General features: G+C 47.3%; 2 protein-coding genes across 2 annotated transcripts; one reads left to right on the forward strand and one right to left on the reverse strand.

Annotated features, from left to right (window-relative positions):
- Nucleotides 1–1,775: 1,775 nt before the first annotated feature.
- EI90DRAFT_3020858 (uncharacterized protein) lies at nucleotides 1,776–2,910 on the reverse strand (the record flags this gene model as incomplete). The annotated part of the gene is made up of 5 exons (XM_039057559.1): nucleotides 1,776–1,805; nucleotides 1,883–2,037; nucleotides 2,326–2,516; nucleotides 2,559–2,590; nucleotides 2,620–2,910. 5 exons carry the CDS (start codon nucleotides 2,908–2,910, stop codon nucleotides 1,776–1,778), a joined length of 699 nt encoding a protein of 232 aa, XP_038909948.1.
- Nucleotides 2,911–19,941: 17,031 nt separating this feature from the next.
- Nucleotides 19,942–20,721, forward strand: EI90DRAFT_3020859 (uncharacterized protein; the record flags this gene model as incomplete). Its single annotated transcript, XM_039057560.1, has 3 exons — nucleotides 19,942–20,149; nucleotides 20,364–20,642; nucleotides 20,675–20,721. The coding sequence occupies 3 exons, from the start codon at nucleotides 19,942–19,944 to the stop codon at nucleotides 20,719–20,721; spliced, it is 534 nt and encodes a 177-aa protein (XP_038909949.1).
- Nucleotides 20,722–21,359: the final 638 nt, after the last annotated feature.

Below are 21,359 nucleotides of genomic sequence, written 5' to 3' on the forward strand. Positions count from 1 at the left end.
CAAAAGCTCCACGGCCATCGGATAATTCTAATTGCATGACTAAACTGCCCTACATACATGAGGTGGACGATTCTAAGTCATCTATAAGGACGGAAAGATGTGGGTTACCCTCAACCCATTTCTTTAACAGCCACCAACTGGGTGACTCCCTTTGGGAGTCCCAGTATCCCTCACTACCAGCACGCTCCATTGAGCGCCAAGTCACTGTTAGCCAAACACTCCCAGCACACCCGCTACCGGCACGCTCCCAGGAGCGCCAAGTCCCTGTTAGCAGACAGCCAGGTGGCTCCCTCAAGGAGCCCACATCATACTCGCTACCGGTACGCTCCCAGGAGTGCCAAGTTACCGTTGGCCAACCCACAGGTTGTACTTCCGTACACTCATCCTATTCCGCTCTCCCTCCAATGGCTATGCAGCCACCTCCATTAGTGAGCCAAACGGCTCAGGTTGGGTTCCCCGGAACCCATTCCTGTAACAGTGGAGGTGTTGTGAGGAGGGAGCAGAGGAGTAGGAGGAGTAGTAGTAGGAGGGTGGAGGGAGGGGTGGTGTTTGGTCCAAGGTGGGTATTGGAGTGGATGGAGATAGGACAGGAGAGGGACGGAGGAGTGGAGGTGGCATGGGGGGTGAGAAGAGGTGTGGTGCCAGGACCGGAGGTGAATATCGGAATGGACAGCAGTAGGGTAGGACTCCAGAGGTGGTGAAGGAGGAGGTCTGGGAGTTGGGTTGGGTTGGGTATGCACAGATATGACAGCTTTGGCCTCAGCGACTAGACCAAGAGCGCTGTGCCTAGTTACACATCCATGCCCTAATTTACTACCTGGCAAAGAGAACTAGAAGAGGGAAACTCTAGTCAATTTTATCACTGGGGTGTAACCTATCTACAAGTTATGTATATATAGTTACATAGGGGCGGGCTTGTGAATGGTGGGACCAAGCAGAGGGAGCTAACAGAGTTACATGTTAGCTGACTGAATATTACTGACAAGTTGGGTTACGGGTTTAGCGGAATGACAGGCTATGACCCAGAAATGGAAAGGAGGGATCAGCCTGGAGGTAGACTTGCAGGGCAAGCAACTAAGTTGCCCAGTGGGGGCAGGGTGTGCTAGCGGACATCAGAGCTGTCCAGAGGCCTTCAGGGCTCCATACTTAGGGAGGCGTAGGTAATATATTGAATTGAGGGGGTGGTGACCATTGGGGGAGTTGGAGGTGATTGTGGAATCTGGAGGCTCTGAGGTTGATGACAAAGGAGTGGAGGTAGTCCGCAAGGACCAGAGGTAGTGGAGGGTGATGGCCATGGATGGATATGACAGAGAGGAAAAACGACCCTTGCATCAGGGCCCCTATGCTCAATTCTCCTATGACACCATGAAGATGAAATGGACCTGGCCAGGGCCACGATGCTAGAAAACAAGATCAGCAACAACCATGGAAAATCGCTGGAGGGAAGATAAACCCTGCAGTGCTTGCCCTGGGCAGAGGACAAAGCACCCACACTGGTTTGGGTAGTGGAACAGGTACTTGAATCCAATGCTGCATTGGGTATCCAAGTCATTGTACCTGACAATCAAGGGGTCCTCCAATTTGATGGGGAAGAACATCGGTTTGTAACCTGCAATGCAATGCAGGATGGTGCCAACCCCATCTTCATCCAGGTGTGGAGCTGTAAATGACCCCACAGTGGCCAGCATTGGTGTCCTCCGAAGGGACTCATGGAATCAGGTTTCCTAGGGAGCTGGAATGTCTCCATGTTCCATTGATATTTTATATCATCATCATCAAGGGTGGAGACACAAGGGAAGGTGAAGCTATACAGCACCTGCATCATGAATGAGAGGTCATCAATTAGATTGATGTTCATGATGCAATCATGCTGGACATGCACCTTTTCAGTCCAGTGAGAAGAAGAAGGATGTGGGGTAGGGTTGGGAACATGCAGGACAGCCAGCTCAGGCCAATCATTGATGTCGTCGAGGTTGGGGATAGCAAACTCAGTGATGAACTTATGCCAGTCATTATCCCCCCTCTGGAGGTGGACCCCTTCATGACAGTGGCAGCTGTGTCATTATCCTCAATTGACTCGTCTTCAGCCATAGCCTTCTTCTTTCCCTTTCTTCTCTTTGGCATTTGAGTGGCTTGGGCCTTGTACCTGTCAGAGTGGCCTGCAGAGTGCTGCAAGCACATGTGCTTTTGTCAACAGTGTCTTCTTGCATCAGGTCAATATCCTGAGGGGGAGCTTGGGGACTTGAGGTGTGATTGAGATAAGTCCATGCATTGTTAGGATGGAGAGGTCCTGTACTGCTAGACCCCTCTCTTGCATACACTCACCACCACTTGGAGGATTGTGTTCTCCATCACAACCTCCCCACAGGAAATAGAGGGGAAGGGGGCCCCCTGACAAACATGTGACACCAGTGATGTCCATGTGGGCATGGTGCCAGCCCAATTCATGGTGGTGTCCATGAGAAGGACACAAAGAGAAATGCAGACCCAATGTTATGAATGGAGAGCTGCTGGTGCTGTGTGAGCAAGTGTGAATGGAAACAATACGATATACTTACTTTTCATCTTTCATCCATTGAATGTGTTCATGCTGTAGGATCATTAGGAAGGGTCACTCACAGCAGTTTGGGGGGGGGGGCTTGTCAGGAACTCAGATCCTAACTCAAGAATCTGATGGAGGCCCCATGCAGCATAAAGGATATTTGCTCCTAAGCAGCACTGGCCAGCAAGCACCTTGAATGATTTGGCTTTATTCAAAAGCCAATTTGTGTTGCCAGCAAGGAGTGAGATGGGAAGAATTCTTCCATCTGCTTCTTGGGGCTGGTGCACTTTCCTGACCTGCAGGGGTGTAGTCAAGGAGGGCAAGACAGCACTGTTGCACCCAGTACTGGATCTTGCACTTGTGTCCATGTACTCACTGTGGATGACTGGGGATCTCAACAGGATTTGGATATGTTGGGGTGGTGGATGAGTACTGCATCCACATTAGGGCTAGCCTTGTCTGAAGGAGCCCAAAGAAAAGAAACATATGACTTGCAGGAAGTATGTGAAACCTATGTAATGATGAGGGGGATGTAGATGTTGGGGACATCCCTGCCTGTTTTTTCTCCTCATCTTTTGTAAGGGTTTTTCAGTCCTTGATCCAGTTCTCAATCCCAGAGCAACAGCTTTGGATGGCCTCCAATGGCAGGCCTGAGAGGGGGGATGTCAGGGCACACACCCTGACTAGCCTGGACCCGGACCTGCATGTGCACTCCGCCCCACATGCTCTGTGTGCCACATGCTCCAGACCCGGTTCCCTTTTCACCATATTGGGGCCACTGTGGGAAAGTGAGAAGTTAAGCTTCTCACTTTCTTACCCACAGTAGTTATGCCCTGAGATGGGCTGTGTTTACAGGTTAGGCTGTGGGCCATAGAGAGGGGTCATGGGGACCCAGGGTTTGTCCCCAACAGGGGATGGGGATGGTTAAATGCCATTGGAAGTATGATGCCATCTTTTCAAGCTCAGTGGGGACCCAGCTGTTGTCCTAGATCAGTGATTCCATAGCAGTGGAAAATGTCAATAGTGATGGTTTTGAAATGAGAATCAGCAGCAATGAGCAATGAAAAATAAGCAACCACATCACATCATGCTTGCCCAATTTAGTTTATTCATTCATTAAGCCTGTTATGCTTATGGAATTGATTGGCTGCTAATTTGTCAGGGCAATAGCCCTGAACCCCGAGCCATATGTAATTATGAGGTACATATAGTCACGTGGGTAAGTGGTAACTTCCATTAACTGCTTACACACACTGTAAAATACACACCTTCATATCACTTACAGCTCTGTGTGCTGAGCTACCCCACTGAGACCTCACATAATTCATTTGCTTATTTCCTTTGGGGCCATCCACCAAAAAAAACTGTCAAGGTGTTTACATGTGGATCATCATTTTCCATGCATTTTTGGACCACAAGTGTGGTGCACCCAGTATCCATAACTGCTTATTCATGGGACTTCTGAGAACCAACTGATGATCATAGCACCCAATCAGTGTCAGTAAACTAAGCATTACAGGGATGATCATGAATATAATGACTGAAATATAGCCAAGGCAAGGTTGACAAACTAACTAACCATGGGAAGATTCTGGGTGAGCTGCTCACCCAGAACTTTCCCATGGTTCAATGGCACATGGATCCAGTAGTTCCCACTGTCATATTCCAAATACAAAATTGTAGCCATATACCCATCAGGCAAACAGGAAAGGATGGGGACTGGATTGGTATCCAGCAGGGTCAGGGAAAGAGGGTAAAGGGAATTGGTCCAGTTTGGGGGTCACAGTCCAAGGTTGGAGCTAAGACTGGAGGTGGAGACATGAATGGGATGCCAGAGTGGAGGTCCGGAGTTGGGAGCATAGATGTTGCGTGCTCATCTGGAAGGTGTCATGGTCGAGGTCAGACCTGGAATGGTCTGGAGTCAGACTGAAGGTGGTGTTGGAGCCAGAGGTGGGACAACCTCTTGGGAGTTGGCAAGGAAAAGGTGATGGAAGGGAAGTGGGAGTCCAGAGTCAGTTTCAGAGTTCTGGGAGCCCAGAGTGGAGGTCAGGATTGTATGGATATGACACCTACAACATGCCCAGTCCCAGGTGTGCAGATGACCCAGGTGTACACCCATCACATGCCTGCAGCAGATGCCCTTGGGATCTCCCATGGAGACACCCAGATGGCTGTGGCTGTATGTGAGGGTGATGTGGCACTTCCCATGTGACCCTGGGTACATGTATATAAACACAGCCAAAGTGGGAACTGGAGAAGCAACCTTCTTCTCATCTTTCCCACTTCAGGCAAGTACCCTAACCTAGTTTAGTTTCCCTTTCAGTGACAATATGTACATCTTTCCCACTTCAGTCTGAGTGGCCAGGGACAGCTGTCCCATATTGGGCCTGCCAGTATGCACACCCAGTCCACCCTGTGAGGTCCTCAGCACCAGGCACTATACCCAGACCACCTTGGCTCCAGATGCATCCCTGACAATTGACTGGGGGATGACCATGCATAACGATAAGTTGTGGGGAGAACAACTCACCCAAGACTGGTTGGAAGCCCATACAGTCATTGACTGATAAGAGCAAACACCACCACAGAACCAAGAATAAAAATATACAAGCACTTGGAAACCAATGACACCATGAAAGACTTGCCAACTATATGGCCATGTGTCAGGGATGGCTCTGAAGAGGCAGGGGTAGTGGCATAACACTCGGCGTTAGCGGCCTGGACAGCGGCAGGGTGGTGAGACCATATGGCAGGTAGCCCTCACTCGGGCTGGTGTCCCTATGTGGCTTCTTAGGCTGAAGTGGGAATGTATTGTCATTAAGGTGAAAAGCTAAACTAGGTTGAAATATGTGCCTGAAGCGGGAATGAGAAGAAGGCTGCTTCTTTGGTCCTGCTTCGGCTAGGTTTATATACATGTGAAAATGGGTCATGTGGAAGTGCCATGTCGACCTTGGACAAAGCCAGGTTGTTGCAGGCAACTCTGTGGTCTATCCCAGGTGTAAGAGAGGAGAAATACAAGTAGGGACGCATGGCATGCTCGGCATCACAGCACCCATGCAGGGTGCTCAGCATTGGACACATCTGTGCTACAAATATGGAAAAGGGAGAGGTCGTCCATATAAGGATAGAAAGAAGAGAGAGAGAGAAGAGAAAGAAGGAAAGGAGGAAGGAGAGAGAGGGAGAAAGAGAGGGCAGAGAGGGTGCAGCGCGGTACGGTGCGGCGTGCCCTGACACCATGATAGGGACAAGAGAGCCAGGGGTGGGGCTCTATAGGGTACCCATTCTGCACTGCTAAGCCAACCCAACAGGGTGTTTTCAATAAGGGGCCCCTGGGGCCTCTTATCACCTGCACCATGACACAAGCAGGGCCCCAACCCCAAGTGAATGCATAAGCAAGAGCTTTGAGTCACAGCCTGCATCATAGCATGTTGTGGCAAGGGGCCCCCAAGATCAATATGGGGGCATTGAAAATGCCCTGTTGGGTTGGCTTAGCAGCACAAAATGGGTACTAAGCCCAAATGAACAACACTGTAAAGTTGAAAGAATTAGAATAAAAACAAAATGTAACATGATTAGGATGTCTAAACAATGGAAAATAAGAATGAAATAGAAATTGGGCAGCATTCATACCCCCAAATTATTCAAAGCATTCCCCAAGCTATCAGGTTGGCATTTTGGAGGTAAGCCAGGTTCGGAGTTGTGGAATCTGTTGAAATCCTAGCACCTAAGATTGGTGGAATAAGCAGAGATGGTGCATTGAATTTAGACCACCAGTAGCTTGCAGCATCACAGAGTCAAGCTATGTGTGGGGAGGTGAAAGGGAAGGGCCTGTCACAGGGACAGTGCTGACTGGACCTCCCACTTGGTTGGCAAGGGGAGGAGTTTTGTTCTTGAGGTATTGGAGGAGCTCATAATTGGAGAGATTGTGAAATGGAAATGTAAAAGAGTTTGATGAGCTTAGGCACTACAATTCTGTTGTCAGACACAACACCTGAAGACAATAATGGCAAACATGATGAGATTGGTTGATTGCCATGCTGTCCTAGGCACAGATGACCTAGCCTGTTAAAAAAGGAAAACATGAAATGTTAGAATTCTTGGTATTATGGTGTATGCTTTGACCAATTCATGTTTGTTGATGCTGAGTCATGTGGCATCTTAGATTTTCATTCTTGGTTACATTGCTGCCAAAGTCAGTGTGCCATGGTGTCAGAGTCTGCACGTCAGTTCGCGCATAAGAATCTCCCCGGGAAACTAGTCGTTGTAAAAGCTGGGGGCCAACCCAGCTGGCAATAAGGCCTTATATACATGAGTTCTGCAACTCATAAGAGCGTGGCTACATTGGGAACACATGGTAGCCGATAGAGAAGCGACATGAAATAGGAGAATAGATCATGTGGATAAGGGGGCAATAACAGGTGAGGGATGACGTGATAGCGGAAATAGTGCATTGAATACAGCCTGCGTTCTAACTACGGCAAATCACACGCAGATATCGGCTTACGGGTACTCAACCTATCCGGATAGGGGCCTGGGCCAGCCGGATAACCGTCCGTGCCCTGACACATGGTGCCTGACTATAAACCTAATTTTTGGACAACCCAACCTTCCCTCAGTCCACATACAATGGGACTGAGGTGAGTTGGTTATCTCTTGTCTATCTCACACAAATCATGTATTAAATACTTGTACACCAGTGATAAACTTGCTAGTCCTCCATTTCATCTTATACATTTTACTCTATCAATCTCATGTTAAATAATGTTCATGTCCAATCAAGACAGCTTGAATGTTTGCCATAGTATATGTCCACTGGGGCAGTGTGCATACATAGTTTGAGAACCAACTCCTGTACAGTGGTGCTGCAAAGCATCTCTTTCAGAAATGTCCCAAGAGGGTATATGATAACATGAACTGAGTTCATACTTCTAGCCTTTTTATCAACACCAACAACCATGAAAGCACACAAGGAAAAGCCACAGATTAAGAAGCAGAAGCATGACCAATATCAAGAGGCCAATATTGCACCAGTCCAGTTCATCATAAATCCTAAGTTGTTATGTATCTCATCCCTTGTTGATATCAACTGTCATATCCATCTATGGCCATCATCCTCCACTACCTCTGATCCTTCCATACCTCCACTCCTTCGTCACTAACCTTGGAGCCCCCATATCCTGTAATCACCTCTGACTCCCTCGATGGTCACCACCCCCTCAATTCAATATATTACCTACACCTCCCTAAGTATGGAGCCCTGAAGGCCTCCAGACAGCTCTGATGTCTGCTAGTCAATTCTGGTTCTAGTTGTCAATTTCAGACTAGGGGTACAGGAAACTATGCACAGAGTGTATATATAATAATACAGGAGTGGAGTTGAGGACAAAGGGAACTGGAAGGAGACAAAGGGGGACTGGATGAGGGAACAACCCCAAGGGTCAAGGGTTGGAACTCTATGGTGCTTCCCAAAAGGGCAAGGCCAAGAGGGGAAGGAGTGGAGTGGGTTGTGGGGAATGACAGCTGACTAATGTGGAAAGGAAGCAGCCATCTAAATAAGGAAGAGGCAACAAGAGGATTAAATGACACCATACAATAGAGACTGCAGGGTCCGGAGTCGGAAGTCAAAGTCTGGAATATTGGCTAGATGTAATAAATGAAATGCAATAAAGAATACAAGGATGTAAGACAGAGGAGGAGGTTGTCATATCCATCCCCGGCCATCGACTTCCGGTCCCTCCGATTACTCCGGTCCAACTCCGGTCCTTCCTCACTAACCTCGGAGCTCCTGTATTCCGCAATCCTCTCGGTACCCCTCGATGGTCACCACCCCCTCCTTTCAATTTATTACCTACGCCTCCCTAAGTACGGAGCCCCGAAGACTTCCAGACAGCTCTGACGTCCGCTAGTGCACTCCCATCTCCGCTGGGCAATACACTCACCTGCCCTGCAGAGCCCACCTTCGGGCCTATCCCTCCTTTTCGTTTCTGGGTTATCGCCTGCCTTTCCGCTAACCCTGCAACCCAACTCGTCGGTAATATTCAGTTGGCTAATGTTTAACCCCGTTAGCTCCGCTCCGTTCGGCTCTGCCAATTGCAGACCCATCTTCGCTGTAACTATATATATATCCAACTTGTACATAGGTTACACTCCAGTAATAAAATCAACTAGAGTTACCCCCCTTCGGTTCTGATTGCCAGTCAGTAAGTTAGGGCACGGACGTGTCACTAGGCACAGCGCTCTTGGCATAAGTCACTGAGGCCAAAGCCCTCCGTCATGGAGACTCTCCCTCATCTCGAATCTGGTCTCTGACAGAGGTCAAAGTCCAGAGGCAGAGATGTGACCAGAGTTCCAGAGGTGGAGGTGTGATGGGGTTCCAGTACAGGAGTCTGGAGCTGGAGGTGTGGAGCATCACAAGCTCTGGTCTGGAAGGTACAAGGTTGGGATCAGACCCAGAGTAAACCGGAGTCAGACCAGAGGTAGTGTTGGACGTTGTGTTGGAGCCAGAGGTAGAGTGGACTCTCAACAACCAACAGGGGGAGGAGATGGTGGGGGATGTGGAGTTCTGGAGGAGGGGATGGAGGTCCAGAATCAGGAGCAGAGGTCCGGAGTTGTATGGATATGACAGCCTTCTCCATTCTCCTTTTGGGTTGTTGTCTGTTAAACCTGTAACTCAAGTTGCCAGTAATATTGTAAGGAATGGATGGTGGAGCAGTGTTTATTACTTTATTCCTGTTTATTTCTTGTTGTACACAACTGTATTTACATTTGTATGGCTTGGGCTCAAGTAAAGGGTTCTTTACTCTTTACCCTCACCCCTGTCAAATCTAAGCTCGATACAGCATATGATCTTGACAGCCAGAGGACTGAGGAGTCACCCAGGTTGGAACCCACACCAGCCTTACAAATATTCAGTTGACTAACCCTTGACCCTGTTATGTCAGCTCCACCTGGTTCCTGCCATTTATGGGCCCTCCACCTAGACTTCCCATGTATCTGCAAATTAGGGCCCTGACATGCTACTGGGCACAGTGCTCCTGGCTTGAGTTGCTGAGGACAAAGCCCTCTGAACACTGAGTCATACCTCCCTTTCAAATCCAGTCTTTGACAACAGAGTCTGTATAAATGTTAGAACTGTGGGGCTGAATTGGTCCATTTCCATAGGTTTTGGGTGCAGCATAGGGGGTCAGCATAGGGATGATTCTACAGATAATGTGGTGAGGTTGTGAGAGCTGGGTTTACAATAACATGGTTGGGTCAGGTTTTGTGTGATGATAGTTGTTGGATACTAACTATTTACATGGCATGGGATACTGTACTCCACAGAGCCCGTAAGAGGCTAAAAATGGGAAAATCCCATTTCTATAATAATAAATATGAACTTTGATTTTTGTGCCACAACTGCAAGTGTCCACTGAATATGTTGGTGTGCTTGTTTAAGCACTGGTGTTGCCTCACACTCCCAGTCCATCAGTACATGCCATAATGAGGTGACATATATTATTAATGAGGGGATTAAGGTTAAGGGTGGGGAATATAATCCTTACAACCAATCACAGGTGCATCATACATGTGAGGAGCCCAGGGAAAAACATGCATACATCTCCATCAGTTTTGATCGCAGCAAAATTTATGTAAATAGTATTGGTGAATATAGACATGTCAGTGCTGCCTGTCTTCAGTAACTTTCATCATTAATTATGGCAATATTTGCTTCACACTTGATTGAACAATGGAAACCCCCCCCTCTGCTCTGACCATCTGCACATCACTGTGGCAGCATTGAGTGTCAAATCCTTGTAACAGAGCAAAATAACAAGCACATAGAAGCTGTTACATAAATGGCCTTTGGGAGTTCATGAGCATCCATGGGTGTCCATGAGCACCCATGGGCACCCATGAGAGTCCATGAATATCCATGGGATTCCATGAACACCCATGGGAGTCCATGAACATCCACAGAAGCCCATGACCACCTATGGGAGGCTGTAAAAGTCATGTAATTTGTCAGAAAATCCATGGAATTTCATGAAATTTCAACAAATCCCATGGAATCCCATGAATTTTCATGAATTTTCATGAAATTCCATGGAGCCCATGGAGCATCTATCACTTTTCATGAGTTACTGATTCCTTACAATAGCATCCATCATCCATCCAGCCTCCAGCATCCCAGCATCCCAGCACACCAACATCCAGAGTCCAGCATCCAGTTCCCACTCCAACTCCCAACATCCCAAAGGTCAAGCATCCAAACCAAATCAAGCATCCAAGTCCAAAAACACCCTATAACCCAACCAATATTTGAGGTGAAGGGGCCAATAGGTAATGTTGATTCTTTTGGGGTGGAATTAACAGGCCTTCAAATGTGTCAGGGCCTGGCCTCAACCCCCATCTGGCCCATCTTCACACTATGCAGGGCATGAGATGAGAAGAAGGGTAAAGGTCTCATCTCCCTGCTTGGTTGCTATATAAAGGAATGGGTCACATGTCCACAACTATACAGCTCCTAGAGTTGTGTAGTGTGACCTGGAGGGAACATCCAGGTGGCAGTGCCCATAGTTGTGGCTGTGCAGGTTTCTGGGTGAGCTGCTTGCTCAGAAAGTTCCCATGCTATCCCATGCACATGGATGCACAACACACAGAAGCAACAACATGGCAACAATGAAGGAATGGGAGGAAGGGAGTGGTTGGGGAGTCTGGGGCACCCTAGGGCAGGGTGCTGAACCCTGACAAAATGGCAGCAGCAGAGATAGCAAAGAGTGTCCAGACTGCCAGCATGACTTGTTGTAGGCAGGATAATCGCCCACATGCAGTGCTGGCTCAGATACCTGTTTCCATGATTAGAAAACCACCTTTCATTCATGTGACAACTCGATATGAATTTGGTATCTAAAAATAGTGCTAATGTCACAACCCAACATATCTGTCACTTCCATCAACGTGCCCTAGTGCCACTTGGCCCATCCCACCCATTAACATCATCATCCATCCATCCATCTGTCCACCTGTCACCCTCATCCACACTTCCTCCCCTGTGTGTGTACCTCCCAACCAAGGTTGCCCACTCAAGTGGTTCTTTGTTGTCTGCCTGCCAGCCAGATGGCTTGCTAGATGGCTGGATGGCCTTTTCTCTTTTGTTTGCTTGCAGACTATTGTTCCTCCTTTTGTTTCTTGCTTGCCTTTTGTTGACCAAGTTTGCCGATATTAACTATTTGTCTCTTTCTTCATTCATTAATATCGCACTTGATCCACCACTCCTTCCGGGCCGGTCTTATTTAGTTACTTGTGTTTATAACGTGTGTAGGTTACACCAGATGTACCTCAGTTCGTATATCAACTTGGATTCCCCCTCTAGACTCTTCTCCTCATTGTAAGGCTCCTGTCTGAAATTGGGACAACAATGTAAGAACGAAGCGCAGCGCTCCACCCGAGTCGCTGAAACTGAAGTCCCGCCCTTCTGACCTTACGAGCCCAGACGACTTTGCACGCCTTGCGGATCATCCGGATAAGCGTCCAACACGTTCCTGACAGCTAATTCGTACGATTCCAATGATATCAAGAACGTCCCAAACAGTGGAGAATTGACAGAGTTCTGCATTGGACAGGTTAGGCATGGGAGGTCATGAGTATGTGTGGGCATGGGAATCTCAAGCAGCAACCCAGAATTCCAGCCTCACTCGTTCCCACAGCATCTAATAAATTGGTAAAAATGCTTATCGGCTGCGTGAGAGTTATCTCTGGCCGCATTTCCAATTTCAGCTCTTATTCCACAAATCCGTTGAGATATTGCTTATTTCCTTATATTTTTATATTTTGCCATCATTTCAGATATTCTTTTATTGTTACTGTTACCTTTTTCATTATTTCGCCTAATCAGGTATCCAGGTGCCATATGGTACCAATATTCCCCATCTATTCTTTCTAAAAATGATTATTAGATATAATGCAAGTGTAATTTTTCCTCTCACCCCAATGCATGGTTTGATCTCTGCATGCACATTGGGTGGACTGATGTCAGGGGATGCACATGCTTGCACAGGTTGCTCCGATAACCTAGTTGTGATTAAAGCTGGGGGAAAGGAGTGTCCCCATCTTAGGGTCAGCTATATACATGTAGGGTCCAGCAATAAGGAAACCAAACAGATCGCCGATAGAATCACATGATCATAGAATGTTCCAGAACAATGCCAGAGATGATCCAGGCCACCAGGGCTTAGGTAAGCCGAGTAGATGGGAATTGCCAGCATACTTCCCACATGCATATGTGCAGCCAGCATAGGGTCCAGGGTCATTGCTGATCCCTGACAACTGATGTCAGGGCACACACCCTGACTAGCCCAGACCCGGACCCACATGTGCACTTCTGCCCTGCACACTCTGTGTGCCGCATGCTCCGGGCCTGGTTCCCACTCTTCATGTGACTTCCAGGTATCCCTGGAAGTTTTTGCCATATTGGGGCCACTGTGGGAAAGTGGGAAGTTAACCTTCTTCTCACTTTCTTAACCACAGTAGTCATGCCCTGAGATGGGCTGTGTTTACAGGTTAGGCTGTGGGCCATAGAGAGGGGTCATGGGGACCTGGGGACCATCCCCTGACAACTGACACCTTCAGTCACAACAGGGTGGTCCCATGGATAGATGTAACACCATGACACAATGCTAACAGCATATGTCTTGGACTCATATTGACAGCTAACAAGTGGCTGCTTGTTGGTTGGGCAACCTGAGCCAACAGATGGTGTGTGATCCACCATTATGCCCATCTGCACCCAAAGGACTTTAGTGAATTCAGGCATGAATTCAACAAAGTGAAGGCTGCCAACCTGGAGGGTGGTGGTGATATGTTCACTGCCTGGTGGAATACTTTGTGGCTCCATGAAGGCTGTATGCAGTCCAGGTGATGATGGACCTGGGGATCCTAGAATGGTTTGTTTTGTAGACAAGCTATGATGACACCCAACTATTGTGTCTCATGGATAAACTTCTTGGCACCCATACATCAATTTGTCTTCCTTCCATTGTTTTGTGCTTACTCATAACGATATATGCATGCAATGTAACAATATGTATGCAATGCATCAATATATATATTGCAGGAGAGTGAGTCCAAGAACAGCAACAGCCCACAAAGGTATTGTGTAACAAAGATATAGCACGAATCAGCTATGGTATAATTACAAATGAGCAGAAGTATGATGGCTGCTTTTAATACAGGGGAAAGCTGTTGCAGGGGTCAGAGGATACCTCCATGCTAAATTCTTGCCAACTCTCCACATTGGTGTCCACACTTGACAGGGCCTCCCTGGTCAGAACCCATTGTAGTCCCACAGCCCATTCATCTTTCAAGAAAGCTGGGTGCTCCTTGGAGCAACCCTCTGGCCTCCTTGTCAGTGTCACCTCTGGTCTCACTGGAAGGTTTCTATGTTCCCTGAGGTACTCACTCACTGCTTGGGAAAAATTGTCACAGAATTTTTGGTGGTAACAAGAGTAAGTAGCTGGTGATTTGTTGGGATACTGCACAAAAATTGAATCTCATTCCTAACCTCACAGTACCACAACATACATTGTGGAAGTCTCTCCACAAGGCATACTGAGAAAGTCCAGGGTTCAGTGCAATGTGGGGCACTGTCATATCCATACATACCCAATCCTGTTTCAACTCCCAGACCCTTTCCACCACCTACAGAGTCCTACCCTATTCCCATCTGCTCTGATCCCCACCTTTGGATCTGACCCCACCTTCCACTCCTCCTGACTCTCTCTTGACTAATCTCTGCCAAGGTACAACCTCCTGTTCTCATCCCATACCCTGAACTCAGACACCAATCATACCTCCACTCTGAGATCCCATCTTGGTCCTGACCTCAGACTTTGACACCACCCCAGCTTATGTTAAAGAAATGGGTCATGGGTAATCCATTTCTTTCCATCCTTATAGACGACTTGGAATCATCGACCTCGTGTATGTAGGGTGGCATAGTCGTGTAATGAGTATTGTTGGAGCTTTTGACAGAAAGCTGAGACCTCGTGGTGAATGGGAGTCTGCTATGATGGATGCTTGGCACTCGTTATGTGAGCATACCGTGCACGGGTGTATAGGATCACTGGCAAAGGGAATATCCAGAACGGGACCAGTCGAGGACAAAGGGCTAGCGGGTACTTGGCGCTTGAGGGAGCGTACCAGTAGTGAATGATATAACAGCTCCTTGAGGGAGCTTCCTGAGATTTGGTTGATGGGTACTTGGCACCCAGATGGGTGTACCCGCAACGAGTGAGATTCCAGCTCCTTGAGGGAGCTACTTGAGGCTGGGTTGACGGATACTTGGCACCCAGATGGGCATACCGGCAACGAGGTATGAGACTGTTCGTTTGGCAAATGGTCTGTATTCGTGTCAACAGGTACTTGGCGCTCGTAAGAGTGTACCGGTGATGGAGGGGTTAGTCGATCATAGGTCAAACGACATGTGGTGGGATCGACGGCTACTTGGCGCTTGCGAAAGTGTACCGGCGATGAGGGGAGCGGGCTTGTATCAAATACCAATCTGTCCATAGAGTTAACCAGATGCTCACCATAAGGTGAGGCAGACATGAGCCCAGTACCTGGGCAAGCAACGTGAGTCATAACAAAAGGTGTTTGTGCATACCTGAGTTGAGTCGTGTGCGAACTCAACGATCCATGGCTAGAGTCGTCAACCTCAGTAGGGATGACCCATATAGATGGTGACCGAGACATATACAATCTTACACAGACGTTACAGTGTTGGCACAAGGAGGTTTACAGTTGTTGCACAGAAGATGAGGGTGTGTTATTCGTTAAGTTCCATCTTTTCAGCTGTAGCCGTACATGAATGTGACGCTAACTATTGAATAAGAAATGATCATGAGAAATCTCATGAAATAGAATGAGTAATCTGGCCAGCACCAAAACCCAATAAGGGAAAGCTTAGCACAGAGTGAGTGTGTAAGAAGGGGGGAAGCGGGGAGAATGTAAGAAAGAGAAGGGAGGATGTGGAGAAGGAGGACCTGCTGTGGTTGACATTCAGTCGACACGGTCGCAAGAGACTCCATTCCTATAACAGCTTAAGTCTTGCATTGGTGACCTCATTTCACATAAACACCATTGCCAATATTCCTTGGACTTTCAATCCTGGTTCCTCAGTCAGTAATCACCCTGAGCTGACTAGAAATCGACTTCAACCAACTTGGATGCCCCTAGAGACTTAACTCTTGCTATGTCTGAAATTAAGGACCAAAAGGACAAACAGCAATGGCACAGCACTCTGCTTGAGTTGCTGAGGCCAAGGTCCCTCCTCACTAAGTCTCCATTTCCACTCTGGAACTGGCCAAGACCCCTGTCTCTAACAGGCACCATTGCATCCCACAATTGTTTGAACCAACCCCTTGGGAAATTCCCCTGGCCCCATTATTGGTCATCCTGGTGTCAGGGAATACACCCTGACCTAGCCCATACCCGCATCCACACCCACACTCGCACCCACACCTGCGCCCACACCCAGCTGTTGCGCTTCCCGTGCGCACCCTGTGCCAGACACTCCATGCAGCTGGATGCCCTGGGCCCTGGGTCTCAGGTCTCATGTGACTTCTGGATATCTCTGGAAGTTTTCGATCTATTGTGGCCACTGTGGGAAGATGAGAAGTTAACTTCCTTCTCATCTCTGACCCACAGTAGGATTGTGCCCTTGATAGGGCTGGCTAGACTTGAGGCTGTGGGCCATAGGGGAGGGTCATGGGGACCTGGGAGTCATCCCCAGACACCTGGCTGGCATGAGCACAAGGTGAGAAGCCTCAAGGCAATTTCCCAGGTGAGAGATATGGACAGATCACATGTCATACAGTGGGAAGTAACCTGGGCAAATTGTAATGGGTTGGCCTGGTGCCCCATCACTATTAGATTTCAAGTACTGGGACCTCCTATCAGATACACAGTCTGATGGGGCCATTATGACAGGGTACCCTGGGAAGAATTGATTAGTTACCTGGGCAGTTTTGATATAATATATTAATTGGGCATTGTACTATACAGTAATACAAAGTTTCAAAGATATGGGATGCTAATGGCAGTAGATGATGTGGGATGCTAATGAGAGTGGAAGTCAGGGTCAGGATGTATGGTTGTGACAGTGATGACCATAGGGGGTGTTAGAGGTGATTACAGAAAATGGAGGTAGGGTGGGTGGAATGGAGAGGTGGGTTGATGGAAGCGAATGGAATGTGGTACAGATACATGGATATGAGAGGATTGTGCTGATCCACATCTTTGTGTAGCATCTTACCAAAGAGTGGATGCTTACCCATGCATGAGCCAATGGTTTTTCTCCCATCCTAGTGGCCTGCCAGGCCCTTCCCAAAATGAAAATTTCCTTATAGGATAGGTTCCTAATTGGGTAATTTCTTTATATGGAAAGTACAGTGATCCATATATATGGCAATTTTTTTGACAGAGAAAAAAATGAAATAAATGGTGAAGAAAAGAACACCTTGACAAAGGAACAAGGAATAAAGTGTCAGGGTTCAGCACCCTTCCCTAGGGTGCCCCAGACTCCCCAACCACTCCCTTCCTTCCGTTCCTCCATTGTTGCCTCGTTGTTGCCCTTGTGTGTTGTGTATACATGCACATGGGATAGTGTGGGAACTTTCTGAGCAAGCAGCTCACCCAGAAACCAGCACAGCCACAACTGTGGGAAGATTCAGGGCAAGCACCCAGAATCTTCCCACACTCACTGGGCCTGCCACCTGGATGTTCCCTCTCGGTCACACTACACAACTCTAGGAACTGTATAGTTGTGGGCATGTGTTAGAGACCGGAAGCAAGATGAAGGAGATGTCTCCATGGTGGAGGGCTTTGGCCTCAGCGACTCAGACCAGGAGCACTGTGCCTAGTAACATGTCCATGCCCTAATTTACTTTACTGGCAGCAAGAACTAAAAGGGGGATCAACTCTAGTCAATTTTATCACTAGGGTGTAACCTATCTACAAGTTAAGTATATATAGTTACAGCAAGGGCAGGCCTGTGAATGGCAGGACTGAGTGGAGTGGAGCTAACGGAGTTAAACATTAGCCAACTGAATATTACTGACAAGTCGGGTTATGGGGTTAGTGGAATGGCAGGCTATAACCCAGAAATGGAAAGGAGGGATAGGCCTGAAGGTCGACTTGCAGGGCAAGCAAGTGAATTGTCCAGCGGGGGCAGGAGTGCACTAGCAGATGTCGGAGCTGTCTGGAGGCCTTTGGGGTTCCATACTTAGGGAGGCATAGGTAATATATTGAATTGAAGGGGTGGTGACCATCAAGGGAGTTTGTTGGAAAATCCTGTTTGTTTAAACACCCGGGAAACGTTTCATGGCATTTTTTTACAACAACTACCCAACAGCTGATGAGAATACATTGGTCAGTTGTGGTGGTGCTTTATGTGTTATATGAGATGGGTTTTTGACGATTTTGATGCTGTAGGAAGCATTTATGACACATTTATTAAGTTATTAAAAACATATTCAGAGTGTTTGAGGGGTATAAAAACACATTCAATAATATCAAAAAATGCCATAAACAATTTATCACAACATTTAGATGCCAAAATTCATGTTTAAATGTCAAATTTTGGCATTTTAAATGTCAAGTCTTGTGCTTTTGATTGATCTCACAATTTTCTGACATTGGAGCCAAAAAATGTCTTTCCTTATCAAATATACAACCTCCAAAACCTTGTACCACAATTGTAACTGCCACCATTGTGCCACCACTGTGAACCTTCCCTGTAACATCTGACTTGACCCATATCGATGTCTACATCGATATTCTTATAATCTGTGAGAAAACCTCAATGGCCCAGTGAGTGCTCAGACACCGGACCTCACTCTTCCTGCTCCCACCCCCCCCACTGGTGGTTGAGCTCCCATTCCTACACTTCCTGTAGTACCCTACTGGGTCCTACAACCCTTCCTCCCAAGAATGGGAGGGAGGAGTGACTCAGGCAGCCCCAGGGTGCCTGGCCACTAGGGGTCCGGGTGGATCGGATAGGATCGGATTAGGATCAGAAATCCTGGATTGGGACAACCTCCCAATGGCCAATCCGGATCCGCCAGATGAAAATCCCGGATGATCCAGGATGATCCAGGATAATAACATCTTAAGATTTCTTTGTATTTTAACATGTATTTACCTGAATTCCGATCATACAATAAATTTGGAAGCTATTCAAATGGGCTATTCATCAATGTAAAGTGTGTTGACACTGTGGGAAACAGTCCTGACACCCCTTTACACAGTGGTCAGCATGAGTACAGACATTGAGTTACCCCAAAAGACTCGTGTCCAAAAAAGTATTTTGCATTTTTCTCGATAATTTACTGGTCAATTTAGTCTCAAATTGTATATTCTGGAAGCTATTCAAATGGGTTATCCATTGGTGTAAAGTGTGTCAACACCGTGGGAAACAGACCTGACACCCCTCTGGACAGTGGCCAGCATTGTGCACAGACAGTGAGTTTGGACAGCCACAAGTATTTGCAGACTCGCGTCCAAAAAAGTATTTTGCATTTTTCTCGATAATTTATTGGTCAATTCACTCTCAAATTGTATATTCTGGAAGCTATTCAATAGGGCTATCCAACTATGTAAAGTGTGTCTAGACCGTGGGAACCAGTCTTGACACCCCTCTGGACAGCAGCCAGCAATGTGCACGGACAATGAGTCAGGAGTTAAAATATCTCAGATGACTTTGCTACAATACAATAATTTCGGAGGCCCCCAAACCAATAAGGGGGCCATTAGTTGCATGCTAGCAATGGGACTCCATCCCAGATGCCAATCCCGGATCAAGAATACATCCTGACCCCCAATCCTAATCCGGCATCCGGGATTGAAAATTCCGGATCATCCGGGATAATCCGATCCACCTGGAGCCCTAGGTGCTACTGACAATCAACAAAAATCTCTAAAAATCAACACTCACTCCTGGTCACTCTTGACAATCATCAGGAGTCCTAGGCTGTTTTCTAGATGTGCTCTGGCATGGCTGATCTTCTAGACAAAAGGGTACTGCAAATCTGAGGGGGGAAGTCCTTTGTATCATACAGGAAAATACTGGAAAATCCATGTGCCCAGGAATGAATGGTCCATGGGGCCACAGAATAGAAAAGAAAGTGATGGAAATAAACCCACATCAAAAGCAATATAGGTAATATAAAATGAATGAAATGAATATAACCAAACCCAAACTGCTACTCCTCATCCTTCTCCCACTGCTCCAATAAATCCTCCTAAATTGTAGCTTTCTGCTGATACCAAATTTGTCCAAATCGGTCCTCCCAAAAGGGGATGGAAATGGGCAATAGGCTATTACCTGGGCCAGAAAGCAAGATTCCAACTGGGTCATCGAGATGACACATAGTCCTGACTATGTTCCAATTCCAGTCCCTAAAGATACTAAATTCCCTTCAGATTTCTTCACCAAAGTGAGCGTCTACAAAGAGAAAGCGAAGGGAAAGGGAAAGGCCTCAGTGGATTACTCCTTCCCCAATAAACCAGATCCACACAACAATGGTATCTTCAGATCTGGGGTATTGGAACTCAGCTGGCACCAGGAGTGTCAGTATTGGCAGACAACTCAGGAAGTCTTTCACACGTGGAACATGCAATTGCAAACACAGCAAGACCATGTTGCATACTGTAATTCAAAAAAACCATCTTCACTGGGCAATGGCTGTATACCAGCCAATCAAGATTGCTGAGGGAAAGGGTTCAAATACCCATCACCTCTCATCCAAATTCTGCATCACCATGGTGCTCCTTTCCTGTCAAGATACCAAATGCTGTCACCCCCTGATGCAAGGCAATGGCATTACTCCATTTCTCTACCTCTCACTTCTTCATGCCTTTAAACCTTGGACTGACGAAGATCCCAATGACTTCGACTTTGTCATTGGCCATGCCAAGAATTTGATGCAAAACAAAAATGAGTACATCCAGAACCCCACTCTTTTTGTTCAACAGCTCCAGGGCATTGGTGATGAGTCTGGGGATGAAGTTGATGAAGAAACTCATTTGGGGGGCTACAAAGCATGTCAACAAATCCATGCAGGTGACATCCACACTCTTCATGATGCATTCAAGGACATGGGCTGGGTCCACAGGGGGGACAATTGCAATGGCCCAATTGATGATAACCTCATTAATGCATGGAATGCATTTGAATCCATAAGTTGTATACCAATAAATATTCATGATGCAGGAGAATGTCATATCCATCTACAGCCATCATCCTCCACTACCTCTGATCCTTCCAGACTACCTCTGCTCCTTCGTCACTAACCTTGGAGTCCCCGTATTCCACAATCACCTCCAACTCCCTCGATGGTCACCACCCCATCAATTCAATATATTACCTATGCCTCCCTAAGTACAGAGCCCTGAAGGCCTCTGGACAGCCCTGATGTCCACTAGCACACTCCCGCTCCTGCTGGGCAATTCACTTGCTTGCCCTGCAAGTCTACCTCTGGGCCTATCCCTCCTTTCCATTTCTGGGTTATAGCCTGCCATTCTGCTAACCCTGTAACCCAACTTGTCAGTCAGCTAACATTTAACTCCGTTAGTTCCGCTCTGCTTGGTCCTGCCATTCACAGGCCCACCCTTACTGTCACTATATATACTGTAAATTAGGGCACGGACGTGTAACTAGGCACAGCGCTCCTGGTCTGAGTTGCTGAGGCCAAAGCCCTCTCCACCATGGAGACATCTCCTTCATCTCACTTCGGGTCTCTAACAGTGTCTACCATTACAGAATCATAGCAGGCTTGCC

Source organism: Cantharellus anzutake, assembly GCF_015039405.1.
Source record: "Cantharellus anzutake strain C23 chromosome Unknown EI90scaffold_93, whole genome shotgun sequence".
Taxonomy (NCBI): Eukaryota; Fungi; Basidiomycota; class Agaricomycetes; order Cantharellales; family Hydnaceae; genus Cantharellus; species Cantharellus anzutake.